The sequence below is a fragment of the Pseudophryne corroboree genome, chromosome 5, assembly GCF_028390025.1.
Source record: "Pseudophryne corroboree isolate aPseCor3 chromosome 5, aPseCor3.hap2, whole genome shotgun sequence".
In the NCBI taxonomy this organism is placed as follows: Eukaryota; Metazoa; Chordata; class Amphibia; order Anura; family Myobatrachidae; genus Pseudophryne; species Pseudophryne corroboree.
This window is the reverse complement of record NC_086448.1, coordinates 451,911,091-451,937,471: the sequence shown is the minus strand read 5'-3', so window position 1 is coordinate 451,937,471 and position 26,381 is coordinate 451,911,091. Positions and strand designations below refer to the sequence as shown.

The following is a 26,381-nucleotide window of genomic DNA, read 5'->3' as shown; positions in this document are numbered from 1 at the left end:
TACACTAACACTACTGCTAGATCTGTGTGTGATCCAAAGACAAAAATATATTTAATTGGTGCATCACTCAGTCACTCAGTGCATGAGAAATGGAAGTAAAAGAAGTGAAAGATCAGGAACCGCTTACTACTATTAGTGCTGAAGCTGCTGCCACTAGTCATGACAACAATGCAATTCCGTCAACGTCATCGGCTAAGGCTGATGACCAATGTCGTACAGGGCATGTAAAGTCAAAGATTAAATATTTGAAGGTGTTAAAAAACATAAAAAATTTAAGTTAGCCGAAGTAAAATGTAAAATTGGCAATATGCCATTCACTACACGAAGTGGCAAGGAAAGGCTAAGTCCTTGACGTTTGTTTATGACTGGTGGTTCTGCAGCTCATAATGATAATGTAAGCCCTCCTCCCTGTATAAGAGTTATAAAAAAGGAAACTTATAAAGGCATAGGAACCAAGTGTGCTTTCAAAAATATCACAAATTCTCAAGGAAAGTCCAAGTGGGTCTGTGGTTGCCATGTCTAACTGTACTGTACTGGAAGAGGAGGATCCTTCCTCCATTTGTACGCCCTTTGCAAGTGCTGGGAGGAGCAGCACCAGTCCACATGCAGACATTTAGATTAAGAATGGCACTGTAGAAATACACCAGGATGAGGAGGATATTGGTGTAGCTGGTGCTGAGGAGAAGATGGCAATGAGGATTCTGATGATGATGCGGTTTGTTTGAATAAGGCACCAGTGGAGACAGTTGTTGACCATAGGATGAAAAATCCCATTGTCATACCTGGGTAAAATACCAAAAAATCCACCTCTTCAGTGTGGAATTATATCTCCATAAATTAGGACAAGTATCAAACCATGTGTAGCCTTTGTCAATCCATAATAAGTAGGGGTAAGTACCTGCAGTGCATTCATCAAAAGTCATTGTCAAGTTCAGAAACTTTGGCTAGGAGTGTGATCAGTCCAATGACATGTAGCTCACTTTCTTCTGTTGTATCCCAGCACCTGCAATCCACACCACCAACACCCTCATCATTAATTTCCTCCTCATTCAGGATTGAAGGTAGTCCTGTAGGCCATGTCATATGCATGACTGACATCTCTCTTATCCGGTATTCCTCTGGAGGATCCTTGAGTGCTATGCCTACTGATGCTGCTGCTGCTGTTGTTGCTGCTGGGAGTCGATCTCCATCCCAGAAGAGAGCAGGAAGACCACTACTGTAACATAGCAATTGACTGTTCAACAGTCTTTTGTGAGGAAGATGAAGTATTGTATGACAGCAGTCATCCAGTTGCATGCGGATTACTAACGCCATAACAACTATTCTGGTGTTAGAGTTGGATCCAGTATCCGCCATTAGTGCAGTGGAATTTAGACAGATGATGGCTGTACTGTGTCCGTGGACCAAATCCCGTCTAGATTCCACTTCACTAGACAAGCCATTCCGTCTGTACAAGGACATTAAAAAGGTGTCATTAGTGCCCTCAGAAATGCCGTTGTACCCACTGTCAACTTAACCATGGACATGTGAACAAGTGCAACAGGGCAAACTTAGGACTATATGACTGTGACAGCCCACTGGGTAGATGTGTTGCCTTCCACAGCACCAACAGCAGCAGCACCAGCAGCATCTCACAAACGCCAACTCATTCCTAGGCAGGCTACGCTGTGTATCACCGGTTTCAGCAGGAGGCACACCTCTGAGAACCTCTTAGAGAAACTGAGCGACATCACTGCACAATGGCTTACCCCACTTGGACTCTCCCCGGTATTTGTGATATCGGACAATGCCACCTATATTGGAGAGCTTTACATCTGGGCGTATTCTAACACATCCCATGTTTTGCTCACACAATTAATTTGGTGGTGCAGAATTTTTTTTAAAATGGCAGGGGTATGCATGAGATGCTGTCGGTGGCCTGCAAAATATGTGGCCATTTTCGACATTCATCGCCTGCATGTCGAAGACTGGAGCACCAGCAAACACTCTTGAACTTGCCCTGCCATCAGCTGAAGCAAGAGGTAGTAACGAGGTGGAATTCTACTCTCTATATGCTTCAGAGGATGGAGGAGCAGCAGACGACCATTCAAGCCTATACATCCACCTATGACATAGGGTAAGGAGTGGAAATGCACCTGGAGTGCAGTGGAGAATGATTCCCATGTTGTGCAAGGTTCACAAACCCTTCAAACTTGCCACACGTGACGTTAGTTCAGACACTGCCAGCTTGAGTCAGATTATTCCCCTCATCAGGCTATTGCAAAAGCAGCTGCAGAAAGTGAAACAGGAGCTGAAACAGAGCGATTCTGCTAAGTATGTTGGACTTGTGGATGAAGCCCTTCATTCACTTTGCCAGACTTCAAGGGTGGTCAATCTGTTGAAATCATAGCACTACATTTTGACCACCGTACTTGGGGGTTCATTCTGACCTGTTTGCTCGCTGCTTTTTATTGCGGCCAAGCGAACGGGTACCCACTGCACATGCACCGGTCCCGTAGTGCGCCGGCGCATGCCAGATGGCCGAAGACCATAGCTGGGCTGCAAACGCCTTTGCCTGATTGACAGGCAGAGGCGGTCGCTGAGCGGGAGGGGGCGGAACAGCGGCATTTGGCCGCCGTTTTGAGGGCGCAGTCCGGCCAATGCAGGCATGGCCGGACCGTACGGGGAGTGGCCTGCAGTGGCTGCGTGACGTCATATGCAGCCACTGTGGGCCGGGGAGCGACGAGTAGCTCCCGGCCAGCACGCTAAAGCTGCGCTGGTCAGGAGCTACTCTTGAAGTGCGATGCCTTTGCACTTCTGCGGGGGCGGGGGGGGGCGGCACTGACATGCGGGGCAGGCTAGCCCTGTGCTGGGCGTCCCCCCGCATGTCAGTGTGAATGATCGTAGCTGTTCTAAATTTTGCACAGCTACGATCATCTCGAAATGAGGGCCTTGATCTTAAGTTTAAAGCCTACGTTGTATCTTTGTTTCCAGCAGACACAAATCTGCAGAAGTGCAAAGACCTGCTGGTGACAAAATTGTTAGCTCAAGCAGAATGTGACACGGTAACATTTCCTCCTTCATTGTCTCCGGCAACTGCGGCTGCAAGGAAAAAATGCAATTTTCCTAAGAGACCTGCTGGCGGTGATGCCGATCAGTCAGGAACAAGTTTTGACATCTGGCCCAGACTGAAGGAGCTTCCTACAATTACTGACATGTCTATTGTCACTACATATGATGCTGTCACCAGTGAAAGAATGGTTGAAGATTATTTCAGTGATAGCATCCAAATAGGCATGTCAGACAGTCCGTTTCAGTACTGGCAGGAAAAAGAGGCAATTTGGAGGCCCTTAGACAAACTGGCTTTGTTTTACTTAAGTTGCCCACCCTCCAGTGTGTACTCAGAAAGAGATTTTAGTGCAGCCAGGAGGTTACTTTCCCAAAATGTGGAAAAGATGATGTTCATCAAAATGAATTACAAATTCCACCAGGAAGACCTTTACCAGCAATTACCTTCACAAAGTACTGAGGGACCTGTGATGGTGGATTCCAGCGGGGAAGAATTAATAGTCTGTGAAGATGAGGATGTACACACTGATGGGGGTGAGGAATCTGAGGATGATGACATCTTGCATCTGTAGAGCCAGTTTGTGCAGAGAGAGATCATGTGCTTCTTTTTTAGTGGGGACCCAAACAAACCAATCATTTCAGCCACAGGTGTGGCAGTCCCTGTCACTGAAATTATTGGTTTGTTAAAGTGTGCATGTCCTGTTTATACAACATAAGGGTCTTGCACCTCTTTTCTTTGCATTATGTGCTCTTTGGAGCATTTTTTTGGCATAGTTTATAAAACTGCCATACTGCCTGCCACTGCAGTATCATGCCTAGATGTGCACGTGTTTGTGCCGGCCACTACTGTTGCTTAGCTTAGTGTACCTCGGTGCAACATTTTGGCGTAAAACAATATTGTGAAGTGTGAGGTGTTCACACCCCTAATAGAAAGCCCCCATCTGCTTGCTTACAATGCTCTCTGTAGCTTTTGTGTGATGTCATGATGTCACATGCACTGGGACGGGGTGTCAGAACTGATGCTACTGCATTGATATCAGTCACCCCAATATTCTCATCTACCACAATCTGTGCCTAATTTGGATTAGGTAAAGACAATAAATACATTAATGTTTGTATTGTAGATATTCCTGTTAGAGATGAAAAGTGATTTTACAGGGGCATAACTAGACATTTGTCAGCCTCATAGCAATATATTGAAGGGGCCTCTGTCCCAATGACTCTAGAGAGACGCCTCTCCTTAGCATTTATTAATTATATGCCCCCTAATAGATCCCTAGTTTGTTTTCTGAACCACAGTAGTGCCCTAGTTAATATTATGCCCCAATAGTAGTGCCCTAGTTAATATTATGCCCCATAGTTGTGCCCTAATTTAATGTATGAATCATCGTAGTTCCCTAGTTTACATGATGTAACATTGTAGGGCAGCCAGTGCACATTATGCCTCACAGTATGCCCAATTCACATTATAACATACAGTGTCCTCACTTCATATTATGTCACATTAAAATGCCCCAGTTCTCATTATTTAACATACAGTGCCCTCCACATTACAATGTACAGATCAGGTTATGACACATTGCATTGCCTCCCAGTTCATAATGGGTCACATTACAGTGAACTCCAGTTGAAATAATGCATATGGTTCTACTTTGCCTATGCTCATACCACAATTCAACTAATTCTTATAATATATTACCCTTAAGTGTACACAAGTAAACAAATGTATCTAAAATGATGTGATTCAAAAAATAAGTAAAGGAGAAGAAATTAAGAATTATAAAGTCCGCCCTTAGAAGCCAGCAGTTCAAGGTGGCATCTTCTGCTTCTCAGACTGGGAGAGCGACGTTTGACTTTGACATTATAGCCAAGCACTACACTCCTAGCACAATGGTGACCTTGAGGAGCACAGCCAACAGCTTCACAATCTGATTCTTGTCCATGTAATCAGTCAGGATTCTCAGGGGCAAACCCCGAGGATCACCTAACGGTAGCACAGGCCCTCTACAGCATATCAAACTAGTTTTGCTGATGATGAGGGTCTAGAGTTTACCTTTACTTCTTCATAAGTAGTATATATATATATATATATATATATATATGAATAAATGAGAATTTTAATCCTTAATCCCTAATTAACCATTTAAAATATCTCAATAATGAAGATGAATTTATCAATAATTATCATTTATTAATCACTAATTAAGCAATTTCCAAACAGATATTTTGATGCTTCTCTTCTCAGACAACGTTTAATTATTAATTCTGTTAGCAACACTGCACATTGGATTTAAAAATAGTTGTTTTTTATGACTTCAGATGTGATTGGGTTTGTTGCAGCGTACGTGCATTATTTTTTTATTCATAATTAACACAAATGAGGAATATTTTTCTTAAACCAGATGCTACATCACATTTATTGCATATTTAATTTAATTAACAGTGTATAAGCAGGGCCTCATGTAGAGTTAAGAACATATCCATATAAAAATGGACAGAATTTGCATCTAAACAGCAAACATTAAATGCACCCTAAAAGGCCCATTATGATTGGCTTGCTGAGCTGACTATATAGCAGTATACTTATACAGTATTTTAACAAGGACAGGCATCTGATTTACTCCAAAATACAATTGTAGTATTGTAGTATACATACGCACATGGCTTATGCCAGGAGAAATGGCTTGACAATGTTAATAGTTAATGTAGAATTTACAGTATACAATATGGTGTGTCTGAACAGTATTATTAAAAAACTAGTATTTTAGATGTTAGATTTGAAAATGAATGTTTTAATACAAATAGATTGCAGCAGCCACATTAATGTGGCACTAGGATAAGTAGGAGGGTTTCATATATATTCATTCAATCAAAAGTGGCCACTCATTCGTTTGCATTTTGCACCAGAGTTAGAGCACCTGCGAAAAAAGTTCCCCCTAAAATGTACATATGCATTCTTCCTGTGGTCAGCATGGCATGCATTTTGCATTGACTTGCTATTACTGCAATTGCACATACTTAACTCTGACTTGCATTCTTCCTTACAAAGTCATACGCGCCATAGGGATGGACGCAACCAAATTTTTACAGCACATGCGCAATAGGAAAGAAAGCAATTAATATGATTAAAAAGAACGAATTGACTAATGTCCAACTCTATGTAAGCTTGAAAGGAGTGCAAATGCAATATTTTTCTCATAGCCGAAATTAGACTTTTTGGTGCCCTGTACCAGAAAGAGAATTGGCGCTCCCCTCCTTCCATTTTCCAACAGGGACACAAAATATATGCCTTGTGGGGAAGGGGCATGAATATTGAAACTGATCCCAAGGTAAGCCCATGCCATGCTGCCTTTTCCCACTATATACTGTGTGTATATGTATATGTGTGTGTATATATATATATATATATTTCTCTGACGTCCTAGTGGATGCTGGGGACTCCGTAAGGACCATGGGGATATAGCGGCTCCGCAGGAGACAGGGCACAATAATAAAAGCTTTAGGATCAGGTGGTGTGCACTGGCTCCTCCCCCTATGACCCTCCTCCAAGCCTCAGTTAGATTTTTGTGCCCGGCCGAGAAGGGTGCAATCTAGGTGGCTCTCCTGAGCTGCTTAGAATAAAAGTTTAAGTTAGGTTTTTTTCTTTCAGTGAGACCTGCTGGCAACAGGCTCACTGCTACGAGGGACTTAGGGGAGAGAAGTAAACTCACCTGCGTGCAGGATGGATTTGCTTCTTAGGCTACTGGACACCATTAGCTCCAGAGGGAGTCGGAACACAGGTCTCACCCTGGGGTTCGTCCCGGAGCCGTGCCGCCGACCCCCCTTGCAGATGCCGAAGTTGAAGAGGTCCAGAGTCCAGAAACAGGCGGCAGAAGACTTTCAGTCTTCATAAGGTAGCGCACAGCACTGCAGCTGTGCGCCATTGTTGTCAGCACACTTCACCAACAGTCACCAACTGTCACTGAGGGTGCAGGGCGCTGGGGGGGGCGTCCTGGGCAGCAATGTATAATACCTTTTTATGGCTAAAATACATCACATATAGCCCTTGAGGCTATATGGATGTATTTAACCCCTGCCAGATCTCACAAACTCCGGGAGAAGAGCCCGCCGAAAAGGGGGCGGGGCCTATTCTCCTCAGCACACGGCGCCATTTTCCTGCTCAGCTCTGCTGTGAGGAAGGCTCCCAGGCTCTCCCCTGCACTGCACTACAGAAACAGGGTTAAAACAGAGAGGGGGGGCACTTATTTGGCGATATGATTACATATATAAAAATGCTATAAGGGAAAACACTTGTATAAGGGGTTGTCCCTGTATAATTATAGCGTTTTTGGTGTGTGCTGGCAAACTCTCCCTCTGTCTCCCCAAAGGGCTAGTGGGGTCCTGTCCTCTATCAGAGCATTCCCTGTGTGTGTGCTGTGTGTCGGTACGTGTGTGTCGACATGTAGGAGGACGATGTTGGTGAGGAGGCAGAGCAAATTGCCTGTATTGGTGATGTCACTCTCTAGGGAGTCGACACTGGAATGGATGGCTTATTTAGGAATTACGTGATAATGTCAACACGCTGCAAGGTCGGTTGACGACATGAGACGGCCGGCAAACAAATTAGTACCTGTCCAGGCGTCTCAGACACCGTCAGGGGCTTGTAAAAACGCCCATTTACCTCAGTCGGTTGACACAGACACAGACACGGACACTGACTCCAGTGTCGACGGTGAATAAACAAACGTATTTTCCTTTAGGGCCACACGTTTCATGTTAAGGGCAATGAAGGAGGTGTTACATATTTCTGATACTACAAGTACCACAAATAAGGGTATTATGTAGGGTGTGAATAAAATACTTGTAGTTTTTCCTGAATCAGATAAATTAAATGAAGTGTGTGATGATACGTGGGTTTCCTCCGATAGAAAATTATTGGCGGTATACCCTTTCCCGCCAGAAGTTAGGGCGAGTTGGGAAACACACCTTAGGGTGGATAAGGCGCTCACACGCTTATAAAAACAAGGGGCGTTACCGTCTCCAGATACGGCAGCCCTCAAGGAGCCAGCTGATAGGAAGCTGAAAAATATCCTAAAAGTATATACACACATACTGGTGTTATACTACGACCAGCAATCGCCTCAGCCTGGATGTGCAGCGCTGAGGGGGCTTGGTCGGATTTCCTGACTGAAAATATTGATACCCTTGACAGGGACAAGATTTTATTGACTATAGATGCATTTCTATATATGCGAGATGCGCAGAGGGATATTTGCATTCTGGCATCAAGAGTAAATGTGATGTCCATATCTGCCAGACGAAGACACGACAGTGGTCAGGTGATGCAGATTCCAGACGGCACATGGAAGTATTGCCGTATAAAGGGGCGGTCCATCGGACCTGGTGGCCATGGCAACAGCTGAAAAATCCACCTTTTGTTACCCCAAGTCACATCTCAGCAGAAAAGGACACAGTCTTTTCAGTCTCAGTCCTTTCGTCCCCATAAGGGCAGGCGGGCAAAAGGGCCAGTCATATCTGCCCAGGGGTAGAGGAAAGGGAAGAAGACTGCAGCAGGCAGCCCATTCCCAGGAACAGAAGCCCTCCACAGCTTCTGCCAAGTCCGCAGCATGACGCTGGGGCAGTACAAGCGGACTCAGGTGCGGTAGGGGGTCATCTCAAGAGTTTCAGCACGCAGGGGGCTCACTCACAAGTGGACTCCTGGATCCTACACGTAGTATCCCAGGTGTACATTGGAAATTCGAGACGTCTCCCCCTCACAAGTTCCTGAAGTCTGCTTTACCAACGTCTCCCTCCGACAGGGAGGCAGTATTGGGAACAATTCACAGGCTGTATTCCCAGCAGGTGATAATCAAAGTACCCCTTCTACAACAAGGGAAGGGGTATTATTCCACACTATATTGTGGTACTGAAGCCAGACGGCTCGGTGAGATCTGAAATATTTGAACACTTACATACAAGCGTTCAAATCAAGATGGAGTCACTCAGAGTAGTGATAGCGAACCAGGAAGAAGGGGACGATATGGTGTCACTGGATATCAGGGACGCTTACCTACATGTCCAAATTTGCCTTCTCACCAAGGGTACCTCAGGTTCGTGGTACAGAACTGTCACTATCGGTTCAGACGCTGCCGTTTGGATTGTCCACGGCACCCCGGGTCTTTACCAAGGTAATGGCCGAAATGATGATTCTTCTTAAAAGAAATATGGACGCTTTCCTGATAAAGGCAAGGTCCAGAGAACAGTTGGAGGTCGGAGTAGCACTATCTTAAGTAGTTCTACGACAGCACGAGTGGATTCTAAATATTCCAAAATCGCAGTTTTTTCCGACGACACGTCTACTGTTCCTAGGGATGATTCTGGACACAGTCCAGAAAAGGATGTTTTCTCCCGGAGAAGAAAGCCAGGGAGTTATCCGAGCTAGTCAGGAACCTCCTAAAACCAGGAAAAGTATCAGTGCATCATTGCACAAGGATCCTGTGAAAAATGGTGGTTTCTTACAAAGCGATCCCATTCGGTAGATTTCACGCAAGAACCTTTCCGTGGGATCTGCTGGAAAAATGGTCCGGATCGCATCTTCAGATGCATCAGCGGATAACCCTGTCTCCAAGGACAAGGGTGTTTCTTCTGCGGTGGCTGCACAGTGCTCATCTATGAAAGGGCCGCAGATTCGGCATTCAGGACTGGGTCCTGGTGACCACGGATGCCAGCCTGAGTGGCTGGGGAGCAGTCACACAAGGAAAAAATTTCCAGAGAGTGTGATCAAGTCTGGAGACTTCTCTCCACATAAATATACTGGAGCTAAGGGCAATTTACAATGCTCTAAACTTAGCAAGACCTCTGCTTCAAGGTCAGCCGGTATTGATCCAGTGGGACAACATCACGGCAGTCGCCCACGTAAACAGGGCGGCACAAGAAGCATGAGGGAAATGGCAGAAACTACAAGGATTCTTCGCTGGGCGAAAAATCATGTGATAACACTCTCAGCAGTGTTCATTCCGGGAGTGGAAAACTGGGAAGCAGACTTCCTCAGCAGGCATGACCTCTACCCGGGAGAGTGGGGACTTCATCGGGAAGTCTTCCACATGATTGTAAACCGTTGGGAAAAACCAAAGGTGGACATGATGGCGTCCCGCCTGAACAAAAAACTAGACAGATATTGCGCCAGGTCAAGGGACCCTCAGGCAATAGCGGTGGACGCTCTGGTAACACTGTGGGTGTACCAGTCAGAGTATGTGTTCCCTCCTATGCCTCTCATACCAAAAGTACTGAGAATCATGAGAGGGAGATGAGTAAGAACGATACTCGTGGTTCCGGATTGGCCAAGAAGGACTTGGTACCCGAAACTTCAAGAGATGTTCACGGAAGACCCGTGGCCTCTACCTTTAAGAAAGGACCTGCTCCAGCAGGGGCCTTGTCTGTTCCAAGACTTACCGCGACCGCGTTTGACGGCATGGCGGTTGAACGCCGGATCCTGAAAGGGCATTCCAGATGAAGTCATCCCTACCCTGGTCAAAGACAGGAAGGATGTAACCGCAAAACATTTTCACCGCATTTGGTGAAAATATGTTGCGTGGTGTGAGGCCAAGAAGGCCCCTACAGAGGAATTCCAACTGGGTCGTTTCCTACATTTCCTGAAAACAGGACTGTCTATGGGCCTAAAATTAGGGTCCATTAAGGTTCAAATTTCGGCCCTGTCGAATTTCTTCCAGAAAGAACTGGCTTTAGTGCCTGACGTTCAGATGTTTGTAAAAGGGGTACTGCATATACAGCCTCATTTTGTGCCCCAGTGGCACCTTGGGATCTCAATGTTGTTTTGAGTTTCCTAAAGTCACATTGGTTTGAACCACTCACCACTGTGGACTTAAAATATCTCACATGGAAGGTGACGATGCTATTAGCCCTGGCTTCAGCCAGGCGTGTGTCAGAATTGGCGGCTTTATCATATATAAAGCCCTTACTTAATTTTTCATTCTGACAGGGCAGAATTGAGGACTCGTCCTTAATTTCTCCTTAAGGTGTTTTCTGTTTTTCACATGAACCAACCCATTGTGGTACCTGCGGGTACTAGGGACTTGGAGGACTCCAAGTTACTTGACGTTGTCAGGGCCCTGAAAAATATGTTTCCAGGACGGCTGGAGTCAGAAAATCTGACTCGCTGTTTAGCCTGTATGCACCCAACAAGATGGGTGCTCCTGCTTCTAAGCAGACGATTGCTCGCTGGATTTGTAATACAATTCAGTTTACACATTCTGTGGCAGGCCTGCCACAGCCAAAATCTGTAAAAGCCCATTCCAAAAGGAAGGGGGCTCATCTTGGGCGACTGCCCGAGGGGTCTCGGCTTTACAACTTTGCCGAGCAGTTACTTGGTCAGGGGCAAACACGTTTGCTAAATTCTACAAATTTGATACCCTGGCTGAGGAGGACGTGGAGTCTCTCATTCGGTGCTGCAGGGTCATCCGCACTCTCCCGCCCGTTTGGGAGCTTTGGTATAATCCCCATGGTCCTTACGGAGTCCCCAGCATCCACTAGGACGTCAGAGAAAATAAGATTTTACTTACCGATAAATCTATTTCTCGTAGTCCGTAGTGGATGCTGGGCGCCCATCCCAAGTGCGGATTGTCTGCAATACTTGTACATAGTTATTGTTACAAAAATCGGGTTATTCTTGTTGTGAGCCATCTTGTCAGAGGCTCCTTCGTTGTTATCATACTGTTAACTGGGTTCAGATCACAGGTTGTACGGTGTAATTGGTGTGGCTGGTATGAGTCTTACCCGGGATTCAATATCCTTCCTTATTATGCACGCTCGTCCGGGCACAGTATCCTAACTGAGGCTTGGAGGAGGGTCATAGGGGGAGGAGCCAGTGCACACCACCTGATCCTAAAGCTTTTATTATTGTGCCCTGTCTCCTGCGGAGCCGCTATATCCCCATGGTCCTTACGGAGTCCCCAGCATCCACTACGGACTACGAGAAATAGATTTATCGGTAAGTAAAATCTTATTATATACAGTGGCCAAAGTGGAAATTTTGAAGTGGGGGTATGCAAAAGTCAAGGATGTAATTATGTGCGCGCTGAAGGCACACGCTCCAGAAAAGGGGGCATGGTCACCCAAAAAGGGGTGTGGTCACCCAAAAGGGGGCGTGTCCTGTGTAGTAGAACCCCTTATACTATCTAGTACTGGTGCCCCTTTCACTTTATAGCACACGGTACGAGCCGAAATTCACATTGTAGCACACTGAATGAGCCGAAATTCACATTGTAGCACACTGAATGAGCCGAAATTCACCTTGTAGCACATTGAATGATCCAAAATTCACATTGTAGCACACTGATTGAGCCGAAATTCACATTGTAGCACACTGGATGAGCCGAAATTCACATTGTAGCACACTGAATGAGCCGAAATTCACCTTGTAGCACAATGAATGATCCGAAATTCACCTTGTAGCACACTGAATGAGCCGAAATTCACATTGTAGCACACTGAATAAGACGAAATTCACATAATAGCACACTGAATGAGCCGAAATTAACCTTGTAGCACACTGAATGAGCCGAAATTCACCTTGTAGCACACTGAATGAGCCGAAATTCACAATGTAGCACACTGAATGAGCCTGAAATTCACATTGTAGCACACTTGAAAGAGCCGAAATTCACATTGTAGCACATTGAATGAGCCAAAATTCACATTGTAGCACACTGAATGAGCCGAAATTCACATTGTAGCACACTGAATGAGCCGAAATTCACATTGTAGCACACTGAATGAGACGAAATTCACATTGTAGCACATTGAATGAGCCGAAATTCACATTGTAGCACACTGAATGAGCCGACATTCACATTGTAGCACACTGAATGAGCTGAAATTGTGACAGCAGAGACAGCCAGAGTGACGACAGCGAGAGAGAGAGTGACGACAGCGAGAGAGACAGTGACGATAGCGAGAGAGACAGGGAGAGAGTGCGACGACAGGGAGAGAGAGACAGTGACGACAGGGAGAGAGAGACATTGTAGCACACTGAATGAGCCGAAATTCACATTGTAGCACATTGAATGAGCCGAAATTCACATTGTAGCACACTGAATGAGCCGACATTCACATTGTAGCACACTGAATGAGCTGAAATTGTGACAGCAGAAACAGCCAGAGTGACGACAGCGAGAGAGACAGTGACGACAGCGAGAGAGACAGTGACGACAGCGAGAGAGACAGTGACGACAGCGAGAGAGACAGGGAGAGAGTGCGACGACAGGGAGAGAGACACAGTGACGACAGGGAGAGAGAGACAGTGACGACAGGGAGAGAGAGAGAGTGATGACAGGGAGAGAGAGAGAGTGACGACAGTGACGACAGGGAGAGAGACAGGGATGACAGGGAGAGAGACAGGGATGACAGGTAGAGAGAGAGTGACGACCGGGAGAGTGACAACAGGGAGAGTGACGACAGGGAGAGTGACGACAGTGATGATAGGGAGAGTGGCGACAGTGACGACAGGGAGAGTGGCAACAGTGATGACAGGAAGAGTGGCGACAGTGACAACAGGGAGAGACAGTGACGACAGGGAGAGACAGTGACGACAGGGAGTGACGACAGGGAGAGACAGTGACGACAGGGAGAGTGACGACAGGGAGAGTGACAACAGTGACGACAGGGAGAGTGACAGTGATGACAGGGAGAGTGATGACAGTGACGACAGGGAGAGTGATGACAGTGACGACAGGGAGAGTGACGACAGGGAGAGTGACAACAGTGACGACAGGCAGAGTGACAGTGACGACAGGGAGAGTGACGACAGTGACGACAGGGAGAGAGACGACAGTGACAACAGGGAGAGAGGTGACAGCAGGGGAATATTACCTAATTTGTTGCTGGCAGCAGTGATCGGGCTGCTGGCGACGTCGGGCGGCGAGTGGCTGGCGCCAGGTGGCTGGTGACTCGTGGCTGGCAGCGGCCGGCTGGTGAGCGGGGACGGCGGGCAGCTGGTGAGCGGCAGCAGTGGCGGCGGGTGGCTTGTGAGCGGCGTGCGTGGGCGGCTGGCGGCGGTGAGCGGCTGTGAGTTAATACAGCGCTCTACATAGCCGCCGGCCCCCACGCAGGGACGGGGAGCACCATGTGCAGCAGGATGTCAACTTCCCTCGCCTCCTGCTGCACATTCATGGACTCATTTCTGGGTCAGTGGAAGAAGTGGCGGTATACCATACCGCCGTATACCGCCCCACTACGACCACTGTATGTGTATATATATATATATATATATATATATAATACCAATATACTTGCATGAAAGGAAAGGCGGCACTCATCCGGTCTTTGAGTAGATTGAAATGGTGCTGTTTATTCACAACATTTCAAAGCTCTAAGGCCTTTTCATCGGGTGCATAAAGAGTAAAAGTGCTACGAACATACCTTATATAGGGAGGGTATAGGCCTCATAGTGCGGTGCTCGTTCCCGCTATCCCGCCGGGTGGCGCCGGCAATGTGACATCATATATATATATATATATATATATATAATGTAGATCTAAGGGCACTTATAGATAGTACTATATATCACATCAATATTGTATGCATAAAACACAATATGAGCTCAGTTTTAGTATTTAATACATAAAAAATGTCACAGTTAAAAAATTACAGTGAAAATTCAATGGAATCTCATGTATTACATATTAAGTGAGTTCACTAATTTTCTGTCGATAAAAGTCCAGATATGACTTATTGGCTCATGACAGTTCTTCCTTAGCAGCATATGGCACAGATGGATAATAGTACTAGAACAAAACCCAACGCATTTCGTCCCTTTCTGGGACTTCCTCAGGGGTAATTTCGGGTGCCAGAAGTTTTAAGATATTCCAAAGGAATGTGAATCTCACTGTATATATCAATAAAAGCAGGTATAAAACCAAATTAGAATAAATGGTTCAATAATGTAAGACCCATATTTAGATGGGATCCATAAATATAATGTGGTCAAACGAGTGACCAAGCTCAAGGGCATTTAAGGTCTGTCCCTGACTCTATAACAGTCCAACTCGCATGAAGACCATTCAGAAATTAGTCAACAATGATGTGTACTGTGGTCCTCCCAGAGCTCAGGGATGATACCTCTGAGAGGACCACAGTACACTTCATTGTTGACTTACTTGACTTAATTCTGCTGCTAAGGAAGAACTGTCACGAGCCATAAGTCATATCTGGACTTTCATCTACAGAAAATTGTTGAACTCACTTAATATGTAATACATGAGATTCCGTTGAATTTTCACTGTAATTTTTTAACTGTGACATTTTTTATGTATTAAATACTAAAACTGAGCTCATATTGTGTTTTATGTATACAATATTGATGTGATATATAGTACTATCTATAAGCGCCCTTAGATCTACATTATATTATTATCTTTTGAGCCTCATCTAACAGGAGGTTCCTCTGCGGTGCAGCTTTGTTCTCATCCACATAGCGCCATAGGGTACCTTTTGCTTTTATATATATATATATATATATATATATATATACAGAGAGAGAGAGAGAGAGAGAGAGAGCCCTGCAGTCTCCTTGGCAGCTTCATTCACCTTAATGCTTTAATATACATCTGAATAAACAATGGGGTTTTGGGTTATGAATTGTACAATGCATGTAAACTTGCGGCCCACTCCATGGGACCCCATTTCACCGCAAGTCCTACCCTATCACATAAACTTTCACATAGATTTTTTTTAGGGGCCTGGCTAAAAGTAAGTGAGCTTAGGGGTGCATGAGAGAGAGATATGATCACAATTGGGCCAATTAAAAATTAACCTTTTATACAAACACGAAGATCCACTGCACTCGCCATTCCCAGGGGAGGGGTGCACTCACGTACTCCCCACCCCTAATTGGCCCATTTGTGATCATATCTTTCTCTATCAAGGTGTGATTATTCCCTATCATAAAATAACTGAAATTTTTCTTAAAAGCACTCCAATGTAATGTTCTTTTAATATGACTTTTAGAATAATATATACAATTACCTTTATTTTCCTAGATTATCAAGGATCAGAAGCTGCTGGTAATAGTTGGTGGAATGCTGCTGATTGATCTGTGTATCTTGATTTGTTGGCAAATCGTGGATCCCTTAAAAAGAACAGTTGAAGAATATAACCTTGAGGTAAGTTCTTGATTTTATTCACTATGATGCTGTTGTAAAGTTTACATTATTATACAAGATTATATTGTGTGAGCCTTCATGAGAGAGCCATCTACTCCCCTTTGTCTTATGTATTGTTCTTGTATGTAATGTACTTTCACTATACAGCAGAACATAAACCATTTAAATGTTGTACTGTACATACTGTATTAGAATAATAATAATAATAATAATAATACATTATATGGTACAATTGACTAGCAGATTTAGAAGCATTACAAATACGAGTACTGGGGTGTTAGAAAATACCAGTCTTATCTACAGTACACAGGAATAAGAAGTATTTATATTTAGCCACGTTGAAAGGGGAGTGATACGCGTCGCTGACGTTCAGGATGCCAGTGGTCAGTAGACTGACAGTGGCATCCTGACAGGGGTTTGGTAAGTATACTTACCCACCCTTCCCACAGCCTGACCATTATCCCCCCGCAGCCTAACCCTAACCACTCCGGTGGTGACTAAACCTAATCCCCCCCTCCCCACTGCCTAACCCTAGCCCTCCCTTCCCCACAGCCTAATCCTAACCCTCCGTGGTGGTGCCCAAATCTAAATTCTTCCCTTCCCGCCGTCTAACCCTGACAGTCCTCGGCATACTTACAATCGGGGGGCCAGCTGTCGGGATTCCAGAATTATCATTTCGAATGATGTAAATATTCTGGTGCTGGTATTCAGGTGCTGTGATTTTGACTGCCAGCATTCTGACCACCGGCATACTGAACATATCCCACTGAAAGCTGTATTAAAGTTTAGATACAGTAATTGTGATATAGGAAAGGTATATTGTTAGTCCTGCACTAAGATTGCTTTACGTATGTTTGAGACCAACTGTATGATGTGTTGTGTACATACAGTATAACTGCACAGGTATCTCTATAAGTACATATAAGTGCACGGGTATACACAGGTATCTCTGAGTTGGTGGTGCTCCCCTGAGGAAAGATAAGAATATGATAAAGAGGCTTCCATTTTGTGCAAGTGACCAATAAAAGGGAAAAGACAAGTATTTTCATTAAGATATAACCTTTATTGGGTATGTATTAAAATGTGAGTATTCTTAAATAAACACCTCTCACTTTTATCGATCTCATGGAGGTAAGGTTGGCACTGAATACCAATGCCACCTGGGTGAAAATAAAGTAATATTTGGTTTGTATGTATAACAACAAATTGGCAGGCTCTTATGCTTTAGGAATTGCGGAATTGTATGAATTCTTGAATGCATTATGTGTTAAGAGACATGATATGTGTTTTCCAGTACTTCCAGGTTCCAGGTACTGTATAATTACGTATAACTGTATAGATTATCCTATGCACTTAGTGTTAATTAGATGGTTTAGTATGGCAATTCTGTTATGTATTGCGTATCCAACAAGTGATTCGCTGCTGTGGTCAGTATAAGTTGGGAATGAGTAGTCAGCAATTCTTTACACAAACATGTCCTATACAGTGGCGTAACTCCCACTCCCACAGCCACTGCAGAGGCTTGGAGGCGCAGGGTTGCGGTGGTGCCACCACTGATTGCTGCTGTAAGTTCGGGAAGGAGCCAGAGGGCACAGCGCGCACCTCTCCTGTGTCCCTCCTGGGTCTCCGGTGGCGGCGTGTCTGTCAAATGAAGTGCCGGTTCGTGAGCCAATCAGAGCTCGCGGACTGGCAGCCAGTCAGGAGCCGCAGCTGCCGGTCCGCGAGCTCTGATTGGCTTACGAACCGACACTTCATTTGATAGACACGCCGCTGGAGACACAGGACAGACACAGGAGAGGCACGCGCTGTGCCCCATGGCTCCTTCCTGGACTCACAGACTGTAGAAGCCTTACTGTAGGGCTTAATGTGTAATGGGCATTTCGGTGTGTGGCATAAAGTATCACGGACATTGCGGTGTGTGTTATAATGTGTCACAGGCATTATGGTGTGTGGTATACTATATCACAGGCATTGTGGTATGTGGTATAATTTCTCAGGGGCATTGCAGTGTGTGGCATAATGTATCATGGACGTTGTGGTGTGTGTCAAAATGTGTCACAGGCATTACGGTGTCTAGTATACTATATCACGGGCATTGTGGTATGTGGTATAATGTCTCATGGGCATTGCAGTGTGTAGCATAATGTATAACTGTCATTGTGATGCATGGTATAATGTGTCACAGGCATTATGGTGTGTGGCATAATGTGTCAGGGGCATTACAGTGTGTGGCATATTGTGTAATGGGCATTATTGTGTGTGGCATAATATCTAAGGGCCATTGCAGTATGTGGCATAATGTTTACTGGGCATTACTATAAGGAGGAAAAATTACAAATAATGCAAGGGGCATGAATCAGGTTGCAAAACTGGGGTATAAGGTAGCCTTTTCCTGCAATGCCACGCCCCGTTATGCAAAGTCACACCCATTCAGCAAGGCCAGGCCCCCTTTTGTGATGCACGCAGATTCATCACTTTACTAGTGGCAATTATGGGGAGGGGTGGGGCAGAGAATGTTTTGGCTTGGGGAAGAAAAAGTTCTAGTTATGCTCTGGTCCTATAACATAGGAACATACAGTTTTTCAGCAGGTTAAAATCATTGGTGACAAATATGCACTGTGTGCTACTTGTTATTTTGAGACCTGTTTGCAAAGCCCAAAAAATAGCAGCTTCTTTAAACAACTTGACCTGTGTCGCAATACAATGCAACAATGTTTCATGTAGATACAATTTTGTTAGTAGTGGTACAAATAAACTGCATTGCTTGCTGAATGGTTTCTCTCTGTTGGCTAAATATCACATGTGCTTGTTGTTTTACCCATGTAAAACAATTATTTATAAATTCACACACAATTTGAATATACATACATATCTACTACATGCATAAAATGATTTCACCCTGTAATTTTGACAGCAAAAGCTTGCATATGTTTGCTGGTATCACATTCAAACACAGTTTAAATTGTGCAGACACAACTTATTTAGCATAAGCAGGCTTGGCTTTAACTATGGCTGTGTGTACCATGTACTGAAGGATTTCAGCTAGTGTCTAGTGATGTAGTAAAATACTCTTATTATTTAAACAGATTCTGTCTGTGAGTAAAACATCTCCTGCTTTTTGTTAGTCAGTACTCAGGATAAGTTGAACAGATAAGGAGAAAGTAGAAAATAGAACATAGCCAGGTCTCTAGGGACTCCTACTGCCTTCCCATGTGCAAACTAGTAAATGGGGGGTGAGGGTGTATGCTGGCTGGCGGTGTATAGAACGAAGCAAGTGCATGTCTGCTGTCAGGGACTGCCAGTCTTGGTCATCTTGTTATCCCTGGGACATTGCAAGGTGACCTAACTTGCTGTTTCCCGATGAGAGAATGCTGAAAGGTACCTGATAGCTGAGTGGTGAAGCAGTATTGCTAATTAGTCTGGATGAAGCGACTCTCTCTCCTTAATCCTGATTCCGGGTCCAGTGCACACAGCACGGGAACCCAGAAGTGAAGTAGGACGTACGTTTCACCCTAGCAACGGGCTTGATCACCTTGATACAGTAATTGTGAGCAACAGAGGTACATTTAGAAATTATAAAAAGGCAAATGAGGTATTGTTACTTTATCTACTTTGTAGTAAAAAATAACTATAGCTGGGTACACATTAAGTTATTTATCAGGTGTTCAATCAAATAGCTGATATATCGCTAGCCCTTCAGTGGGTGTGTATACCCGATATGTCTTTTAACAGCGTCGATCACAGACATATCACGTCGGCTGTGCAGCACAGCCAAAGCCCGCTATAGCTAAAGATATTTTGGTGCATCTGTCTGTGTGTATGGCTGGTACACTGACCAACTGTACATTTGCTACAGGGGCTGATGTCACAGCTGGGTGGACAAATTCAAATACCTGCCCAGTTGGATGACAGGACCAACACATTGAGTAGCTGATCGGTAAATGTGTATACTTACCTGAATCAGCCACTATGTCGTTGCAATGGCAGGTCTACCGTAACCTCTGTCTGGTGTGCACCCTGCCTATGAATCAGATATTTTCTATATTTATAAACAATGTTAAAAGTATTTCAATAAAAGGGGAAAAAAATACCATCTCTCACAAACATAAATCACTACCATGAGTGAAAAATGCAACACTAAATGGTGTGCAGATACAGAAACAATAAAAGTGATGAATCCAGCGTATATTATTGTTTATATTTTGTAAATCATATAGAGATGTATTTGTGTCAGCTGCAGTATTATCTCTCGATATTATTCATTTTATCAGTGCCACAGGCTCTTGTTCATACATACTGTAAATTGCATGCCAAAAAGCAAAGACATTTTGTATTCTACTATAATTGTAAAAATGATTTATTCTTTGTAAATATTGATAATAATGAGTAAAGAAAATAAAGCATTGATGTTCCCAGTAGGTCAGTATTTGACTCATTTGTACATGCATTCCGTAGCCAGAATAAAATAAAGGGATGTGACTGGTGTAGTCCTTTCCACATACCACTTGTAAATTACTGTGTCTGCTTTAGCAGAGCCAAAACTAGGATTTTTGTCTCCCAGGCAAGGTAGTAATTTAGCTCTCCCCCCCCCCCAGCACACAAACAAACACACAAATCTGTCACAAATTGAGCACCCATACACATACACTCTGCCCCCATATACTGTACACACACATTTTAACCCCCATCTGCATAGCTGTAAACGACTTAAGAAGCCTACACACCTAGCGAGTCGCTGACAAGCTGCCCGATGGCCGATACGGCAGATGGGTGACCCGGCGGCAGGGGGGGAGGTGATGGGGGGAGTGAAGTTTCTTCACGCCCCCCAGTACCCGGCTCCATAGCACTGCATGCTAATATGGACGAGACTGTCCATATTGGCCTGCATGTTTAAACGAGCCGGCACCAGCGAGGAACGAATGTGGGGCCGCGCATCGTTCATCGTTGTTGCCTACACACTGACAGATATGAACAGTATCTTGTTCATTGATGAACGAGATTGTTCATATCTTTCACTGGTATCGACCAGTGTGTAGGGCCCATTATATTTATGTATTTTATCACGTGGCTCTATCTGTAATGCAGGTTGTGGCAGCCCTCGTCTGCAGGCTTAATACTGTAAAGTGTTGCTAATGCTGACATTATGCAGCAACTGTAAAATAGGCAACAAAACTTGTACAATGAATTACGTTATATTGGCAGTTCTAAGATACTTTTTATTCCATAGCATGTGTAGTGATAATCAGAGCCGGCCATAGGCATAGGCAAACTAGGTAATTGCCTAGGGCATTTGATATGCATAGGGGCATCAGCCGCTTCTGCTGATTAAAATGATATGTGACATGCCTATATTCTGTGTGTAGCATTTCATATGCAGATACAGCCACAGTCTCACACAGTATATAGACATGCCGCATATCATTTTAATCAGCAGAAACTGCTTGTACATCCTAGCCACATAGCAATGCAAATAAGATACATTTTTATTAAAAAAAAGGTGCCCGACGTTAGCATTGAGGCAAGATTTATGAAGACACATCTGTATCCAAGCAGAGGAAGAGGTCACAATGTTAGGGGCAGTGTGAGTGCTGTGTGCATGTGAGTGGGTTGGTTGTGCAGTAGTGTTCAGAATATGTGTAAGTAGCATTATGTGTGTCATGTAAAAAATGCATTAATAATGTGCAACATATGTGTAAGGGGCCCTATGTGTGTCATTATGTGTATAAGGGCATTAATAATGTGGGGCATATGTGTAACAGGGTACTACTGTATGTGTGTCATTATGTGTAAAGGGGCACTAATAATGTGCAGCAAATGTGTAGGTGGCACTATCTGTGTCATTATGTGCATAAGGGCATTAATAATGTGCGGCATATGTGTAAGGGACATTATGTGTAAGAGGGCATTAATAAAGGTTGTCATAATGTGTAAGGTGCATTATGTTTATAAGGACATTAATAAGGTGTCTCATATGTGTAAGGGGCATTACTGTGTGGAATTATGTGTATAAATGAATTACTAATGTGTGGCATTATGTGTATAAGGTGCTCTACTATGTGGCATTGCGTATAGAAAGGGCACTACTGTGTCATCTAATATGAATAAAGAGCAATAGGGTGTGGTGTAATGTGAATAAGGAGCAATTCAGTGTGATGTAATGTGAATAAGGGGCTCTACTGTGAGGAGTAACGTTTATAAGGTAAAGTGATACTACTGTGGGATGTAATATGAATTATGGACACTATCGCATGATTAAATGTGAATAAAGTTGCAGTACTGTGTGGCGTAATTGGAATTGGGGTTACTATTGTGTGGCCATGCCCCTTGCCAGCAAAAACACACCCCTTTTTGGGCTGTGCGCCAAATGTGCTAGCTGTTTCTATTTAAAGTATAGGGGGTACAAACACCAAAATAAGGACTGCTATGGGTGAGGGGTGATGGTGCTGGGAAAGAGGTGCGAGGTTAGAGGCGGAGCCAGCGGTGGTGCTAGGGGGCACCAGCCAAATCTTGCCTAGGGCATCATATTGGTTAGGGCCGGCTCTGGTGATAATGGGTGTTATGGCTCAGGATAGATACAGAGAGGGGAGGGGTATGCAATTGCAAAAAGCACTATGCATTACACACAGCTGTATAATCAGGCACATACGCTGCACACAGCACAGTAATACAATGTATCAGCCAGCCAATGACTGAGCACATCTACTGGAAGCAGGCGCGCTCTATACACCTGTCAGAAGTACAGTATGTGTGTGTGTGTGAGAAGGGGGGGTGGGGGTGGCGGCTGAGGTGGTTTCCCTGCAGAAGAAATCTCCTGTGAGCTCTGTGACCCGGCATCTCAGGAGTAGCGTCAGCATGAGAGTCATTGAGTATAAGAGTGCAGGGTAACAGGTGACCAGCGCCCTGCGGGGTTTGAGTATACCTGTCCAAAGGGTCACTTGCCCGCACCCAGGCACGGAGCTCTGGAGCTACCTACTAATACTGCAGCTGCCTGGGGATAGGGGAAATGCTTTAATCCCGTGCCCTGGATCTCTCCTGCTAGCGCTGCAGCTGCCTGTGCCCAGGGACAGGGGGAATGCTCTAATCCCATGTCCCAGAGTTCTCCTCCGCTAGCGCTGCAGCTGTCTGTGCCTGGGGACAAGGTGGACCCTCTAATCCTGCGCCCCTTCGAATCAGGAGCCCGGGTCACATGCCCCCTTAGCCCTCCTAGTTGCAGCCCTGGCTGTTGTCCAATTATTTGTAAGATGCTGCAAATGGAATACCTGTATGAATGCTGTCAATTATGGTGTCTGCATGTTATACTGTGTCAGAAATGCAATTGTTTTGTCTTTTCTAATTAGATTATGATTCCTGCGATGATAAGTGATGTACAGAAATTCCAAGGTTCCAAGATTATCTGTGTCTTTAAATGCCATTTCACAAATTCAAAGTAGAGCAAGGAACTATAAACACAAGATACTTTTTTTGCACAGAGTTTATAATAGATGCTATGGCAATAAATAATAGATTTGCAGGACCCATTAGTATACTAGACATGCTTGGTAAGGCCTAACGTAGATGAAACTAGAAAAAGCTTCCACATGGCTGCAGGAAAAAAGTCAATTGAAAGCCACGATCTTTCCTGATGATGCTTAGGTATATTTTTTTATCATTTCTTTGAAAGAACATGAAAACCCCTTTCTGTACTATCATCGTAACATCAGATGATGCAGATCTTCCTTCTGGCACTCAACATATTGCATTCCAGAATCAAGAATCTGGCACTGCAGTGTTTTACGTCATGTTATGATCATGGTATAAGGCATGAGCACTGAGATTATAAAGTATTAATAAGTAAAATGCGCCATTCACAGGGATAAAATGTTTGCTGATGTGGAATGTCACTGTAGATTAGGCATAGCCTTAATGCTTTCATACAATGACGTAGTGATAAGAAACAGCGATTTAACTATTTTAGAGCTTCTGGCATCTGCAATGAATTGAAGAAACTTAAATACTCAATTTCACATTGCATTGATTGCCTGTAAAATTTATTCAGCTCAAATGTATGTATATAATACGACAGCTTTCTCCATCAACTCAATCAATTCTACAGAGGTTTCAATAATGATATCCCATTCCCTGCCTTTGTCTCCTTAGTTCCGGATTGAACATCTCAGTAATGGAGTAATTTAAGGCTGTTCCTGGAAGTTAGGCTGAAACAGAGCCAGAAAATTCACATTAACCAACCTTGCCAGGAACAACTCTTATCTTAGCTTCTCTTGCAAAGTAATGGTATGCCATGTAAAATGTTTTATATAACTCTGGAGGGGAAATATCGATGATGATGTTACATTAAAATAGCTGTATGAGCTGGACTTAAATATGGCTTAAAAAATCCTTTACACTGATGTTACCCGTAATTACACACTTAATGATTCCCAGTCCAGCAAAACAGTACTATTTCTCACAGTACTCAATTAGACAACACAGATAGCCAGAATGTGCACTTTGGAAGTTAGACATACATTTGTTATGAAAGTTATAAAATGGAGAGAATGCACGACTCTATTATATAATATATTTGCTTGCAGAGTAATACACTCAGCTCAACAGTCAATTAAGAGATCGTTTTTTGCACTTAAAGTTGGCAATAGTGGTGCAATGATCAGAGTTGACACACAAAAGCATATCAGAAGTACACACATTTCATCTCAACATATGGGGGGATATTCAATTAGCCATGGAGCTTTAAAGCTTGGAGCTATTCAATTTTAAGACCATCTCTTTCTGCAGTAAAGCCAGGGCTAACACACATTAACCAATACGGGGTTAAGTGCATTGTGCTATGGGTTAACGAGCTTGCAGTGGCCGCAGTAAGGGCAAAAATCCCTATTTACTGCAGATTTCTGTTTGCACTTTGGGAGGGTGTGAGCAGAAATATGTAGTACAGTAAGTGCAGCTCACCACAGGCTGAAATTGAATAGCTCTGGGCTCTACAACTAGACTAGAATATGCTCAGGGATTTCATGAGATTTTTGAAAGAAAATTTACCTTGGGTCAATGGGTGCAAAGTTTTTTGATGTCTATGTTTTGTTAGTTAAGTCAGTAATGTGCATAGGGGGTAATTCAAACTGGATCGCTGCAGTGGTAGCAATCGCAGTCTGAAGCCCTTTGTGGAGTGCGCTCCCTGGGAGGCCCAGTGAGATGCTAACAGTGATTGGCGGGCAGAGGCGGTCGCGGGGCGGGAGGGGGCATGCCAATGGCATTAGAACACCATTGGTGGGCGCGGTTCGGACAATGCAGGCATGTCCGGACCGTTGCGGGGGTGGGCGCAGCAGCTGTGTAATGTTACACGCAGCTGCTGTGACCAGGACACAGTGGGTAGCCACCTGCCAGCGCAGCTAGGCTGCGCAGGCAAGAAGCTACTTGCCTGGCGCGAATGCATCACTGCTGTGCGATGATTGCACCCTTTCGGGGGGGGGGGGGGGGGGGGTAGGGCTTGACATGTGGAGCAGACTAGCCCATAGATGTGCTAAATTTAGCACATCTATGATCAGATCTGAATTACCCCCATAGATTAGATCAATTACAGACTGTGTTATGCTGGTATTTCAAGATAGGTTTGGTAGAGACAGGCAGAAAAGAATACCCAGCACACATGAGGGAGGATGTCATGTGTACGCTAAGGTAAGAAGGTAGTCAAGCAAGAGTTGCATGCAATATTGTCATCTCACATCAAATAGTCAATGTTTGGAACTGCCACCTAAGGGTCTGGGGCCATGTTTACTATAAGGCGGCTACTCAAGGAATAGCACAGCTCGAGGGTGGGCAAAATGGTTATAAATAAGTCCGTAGCTGATCTCCGCAGGTTTGTGTAAGGATTATCTCAAGTCCTGCCATTTGCATCTCAAAAATATTTCCAGGATCAGACCCTTTCTAACCCTGGATGTTACTGCGACCTTTGTCCACTCACTGGTCATCTCCAGAGTGGACTACTGTAATATCCTCCTATCTGGCATCCCTAACAAACACATCTCTCCACTCCAATCAATCCTCAATGCTGCTGTCCAGCTCATCTTCCTCTCCAAATGTACTATGTCTACCTCCCCTCTCTTACAAGCCCTTCACTGACTCCCCTTCCTCTTCTGTATCCAATTCAAGCTTCTCACACTTGCTTAGAAAGCTAAAACCCATTTC

The 26,381-nt window shown here is 44.4% G+C and overlaps 1 protein-coding gene across 3 annotated transcripts in view; it reads left to right on the top strand.

Moving 5' to 3' along the window:
* Nucleotides 1-26,381, top strand: part of GABBR2 (gamma-aminobutyric acid type B receptor subunit 2) — a 1,221,295-nt gene that overhangs the window by 945,799 nt on the left and 249,115 nt on the right. For all 3 annotated transcript variants that reach the window (XM_063922929.1, XM_063922931.1, XM_063922932.1), the window contains one exon: nt 16,083-16,205. In XM_063922929.1, the coding sequence (XP_063778999.1) occupies nt 16,083-16,205 (123 nt within the window). The remainder of the gene's footprint in view (nt 1-16,082; nt 16,206-26,381) is intronic.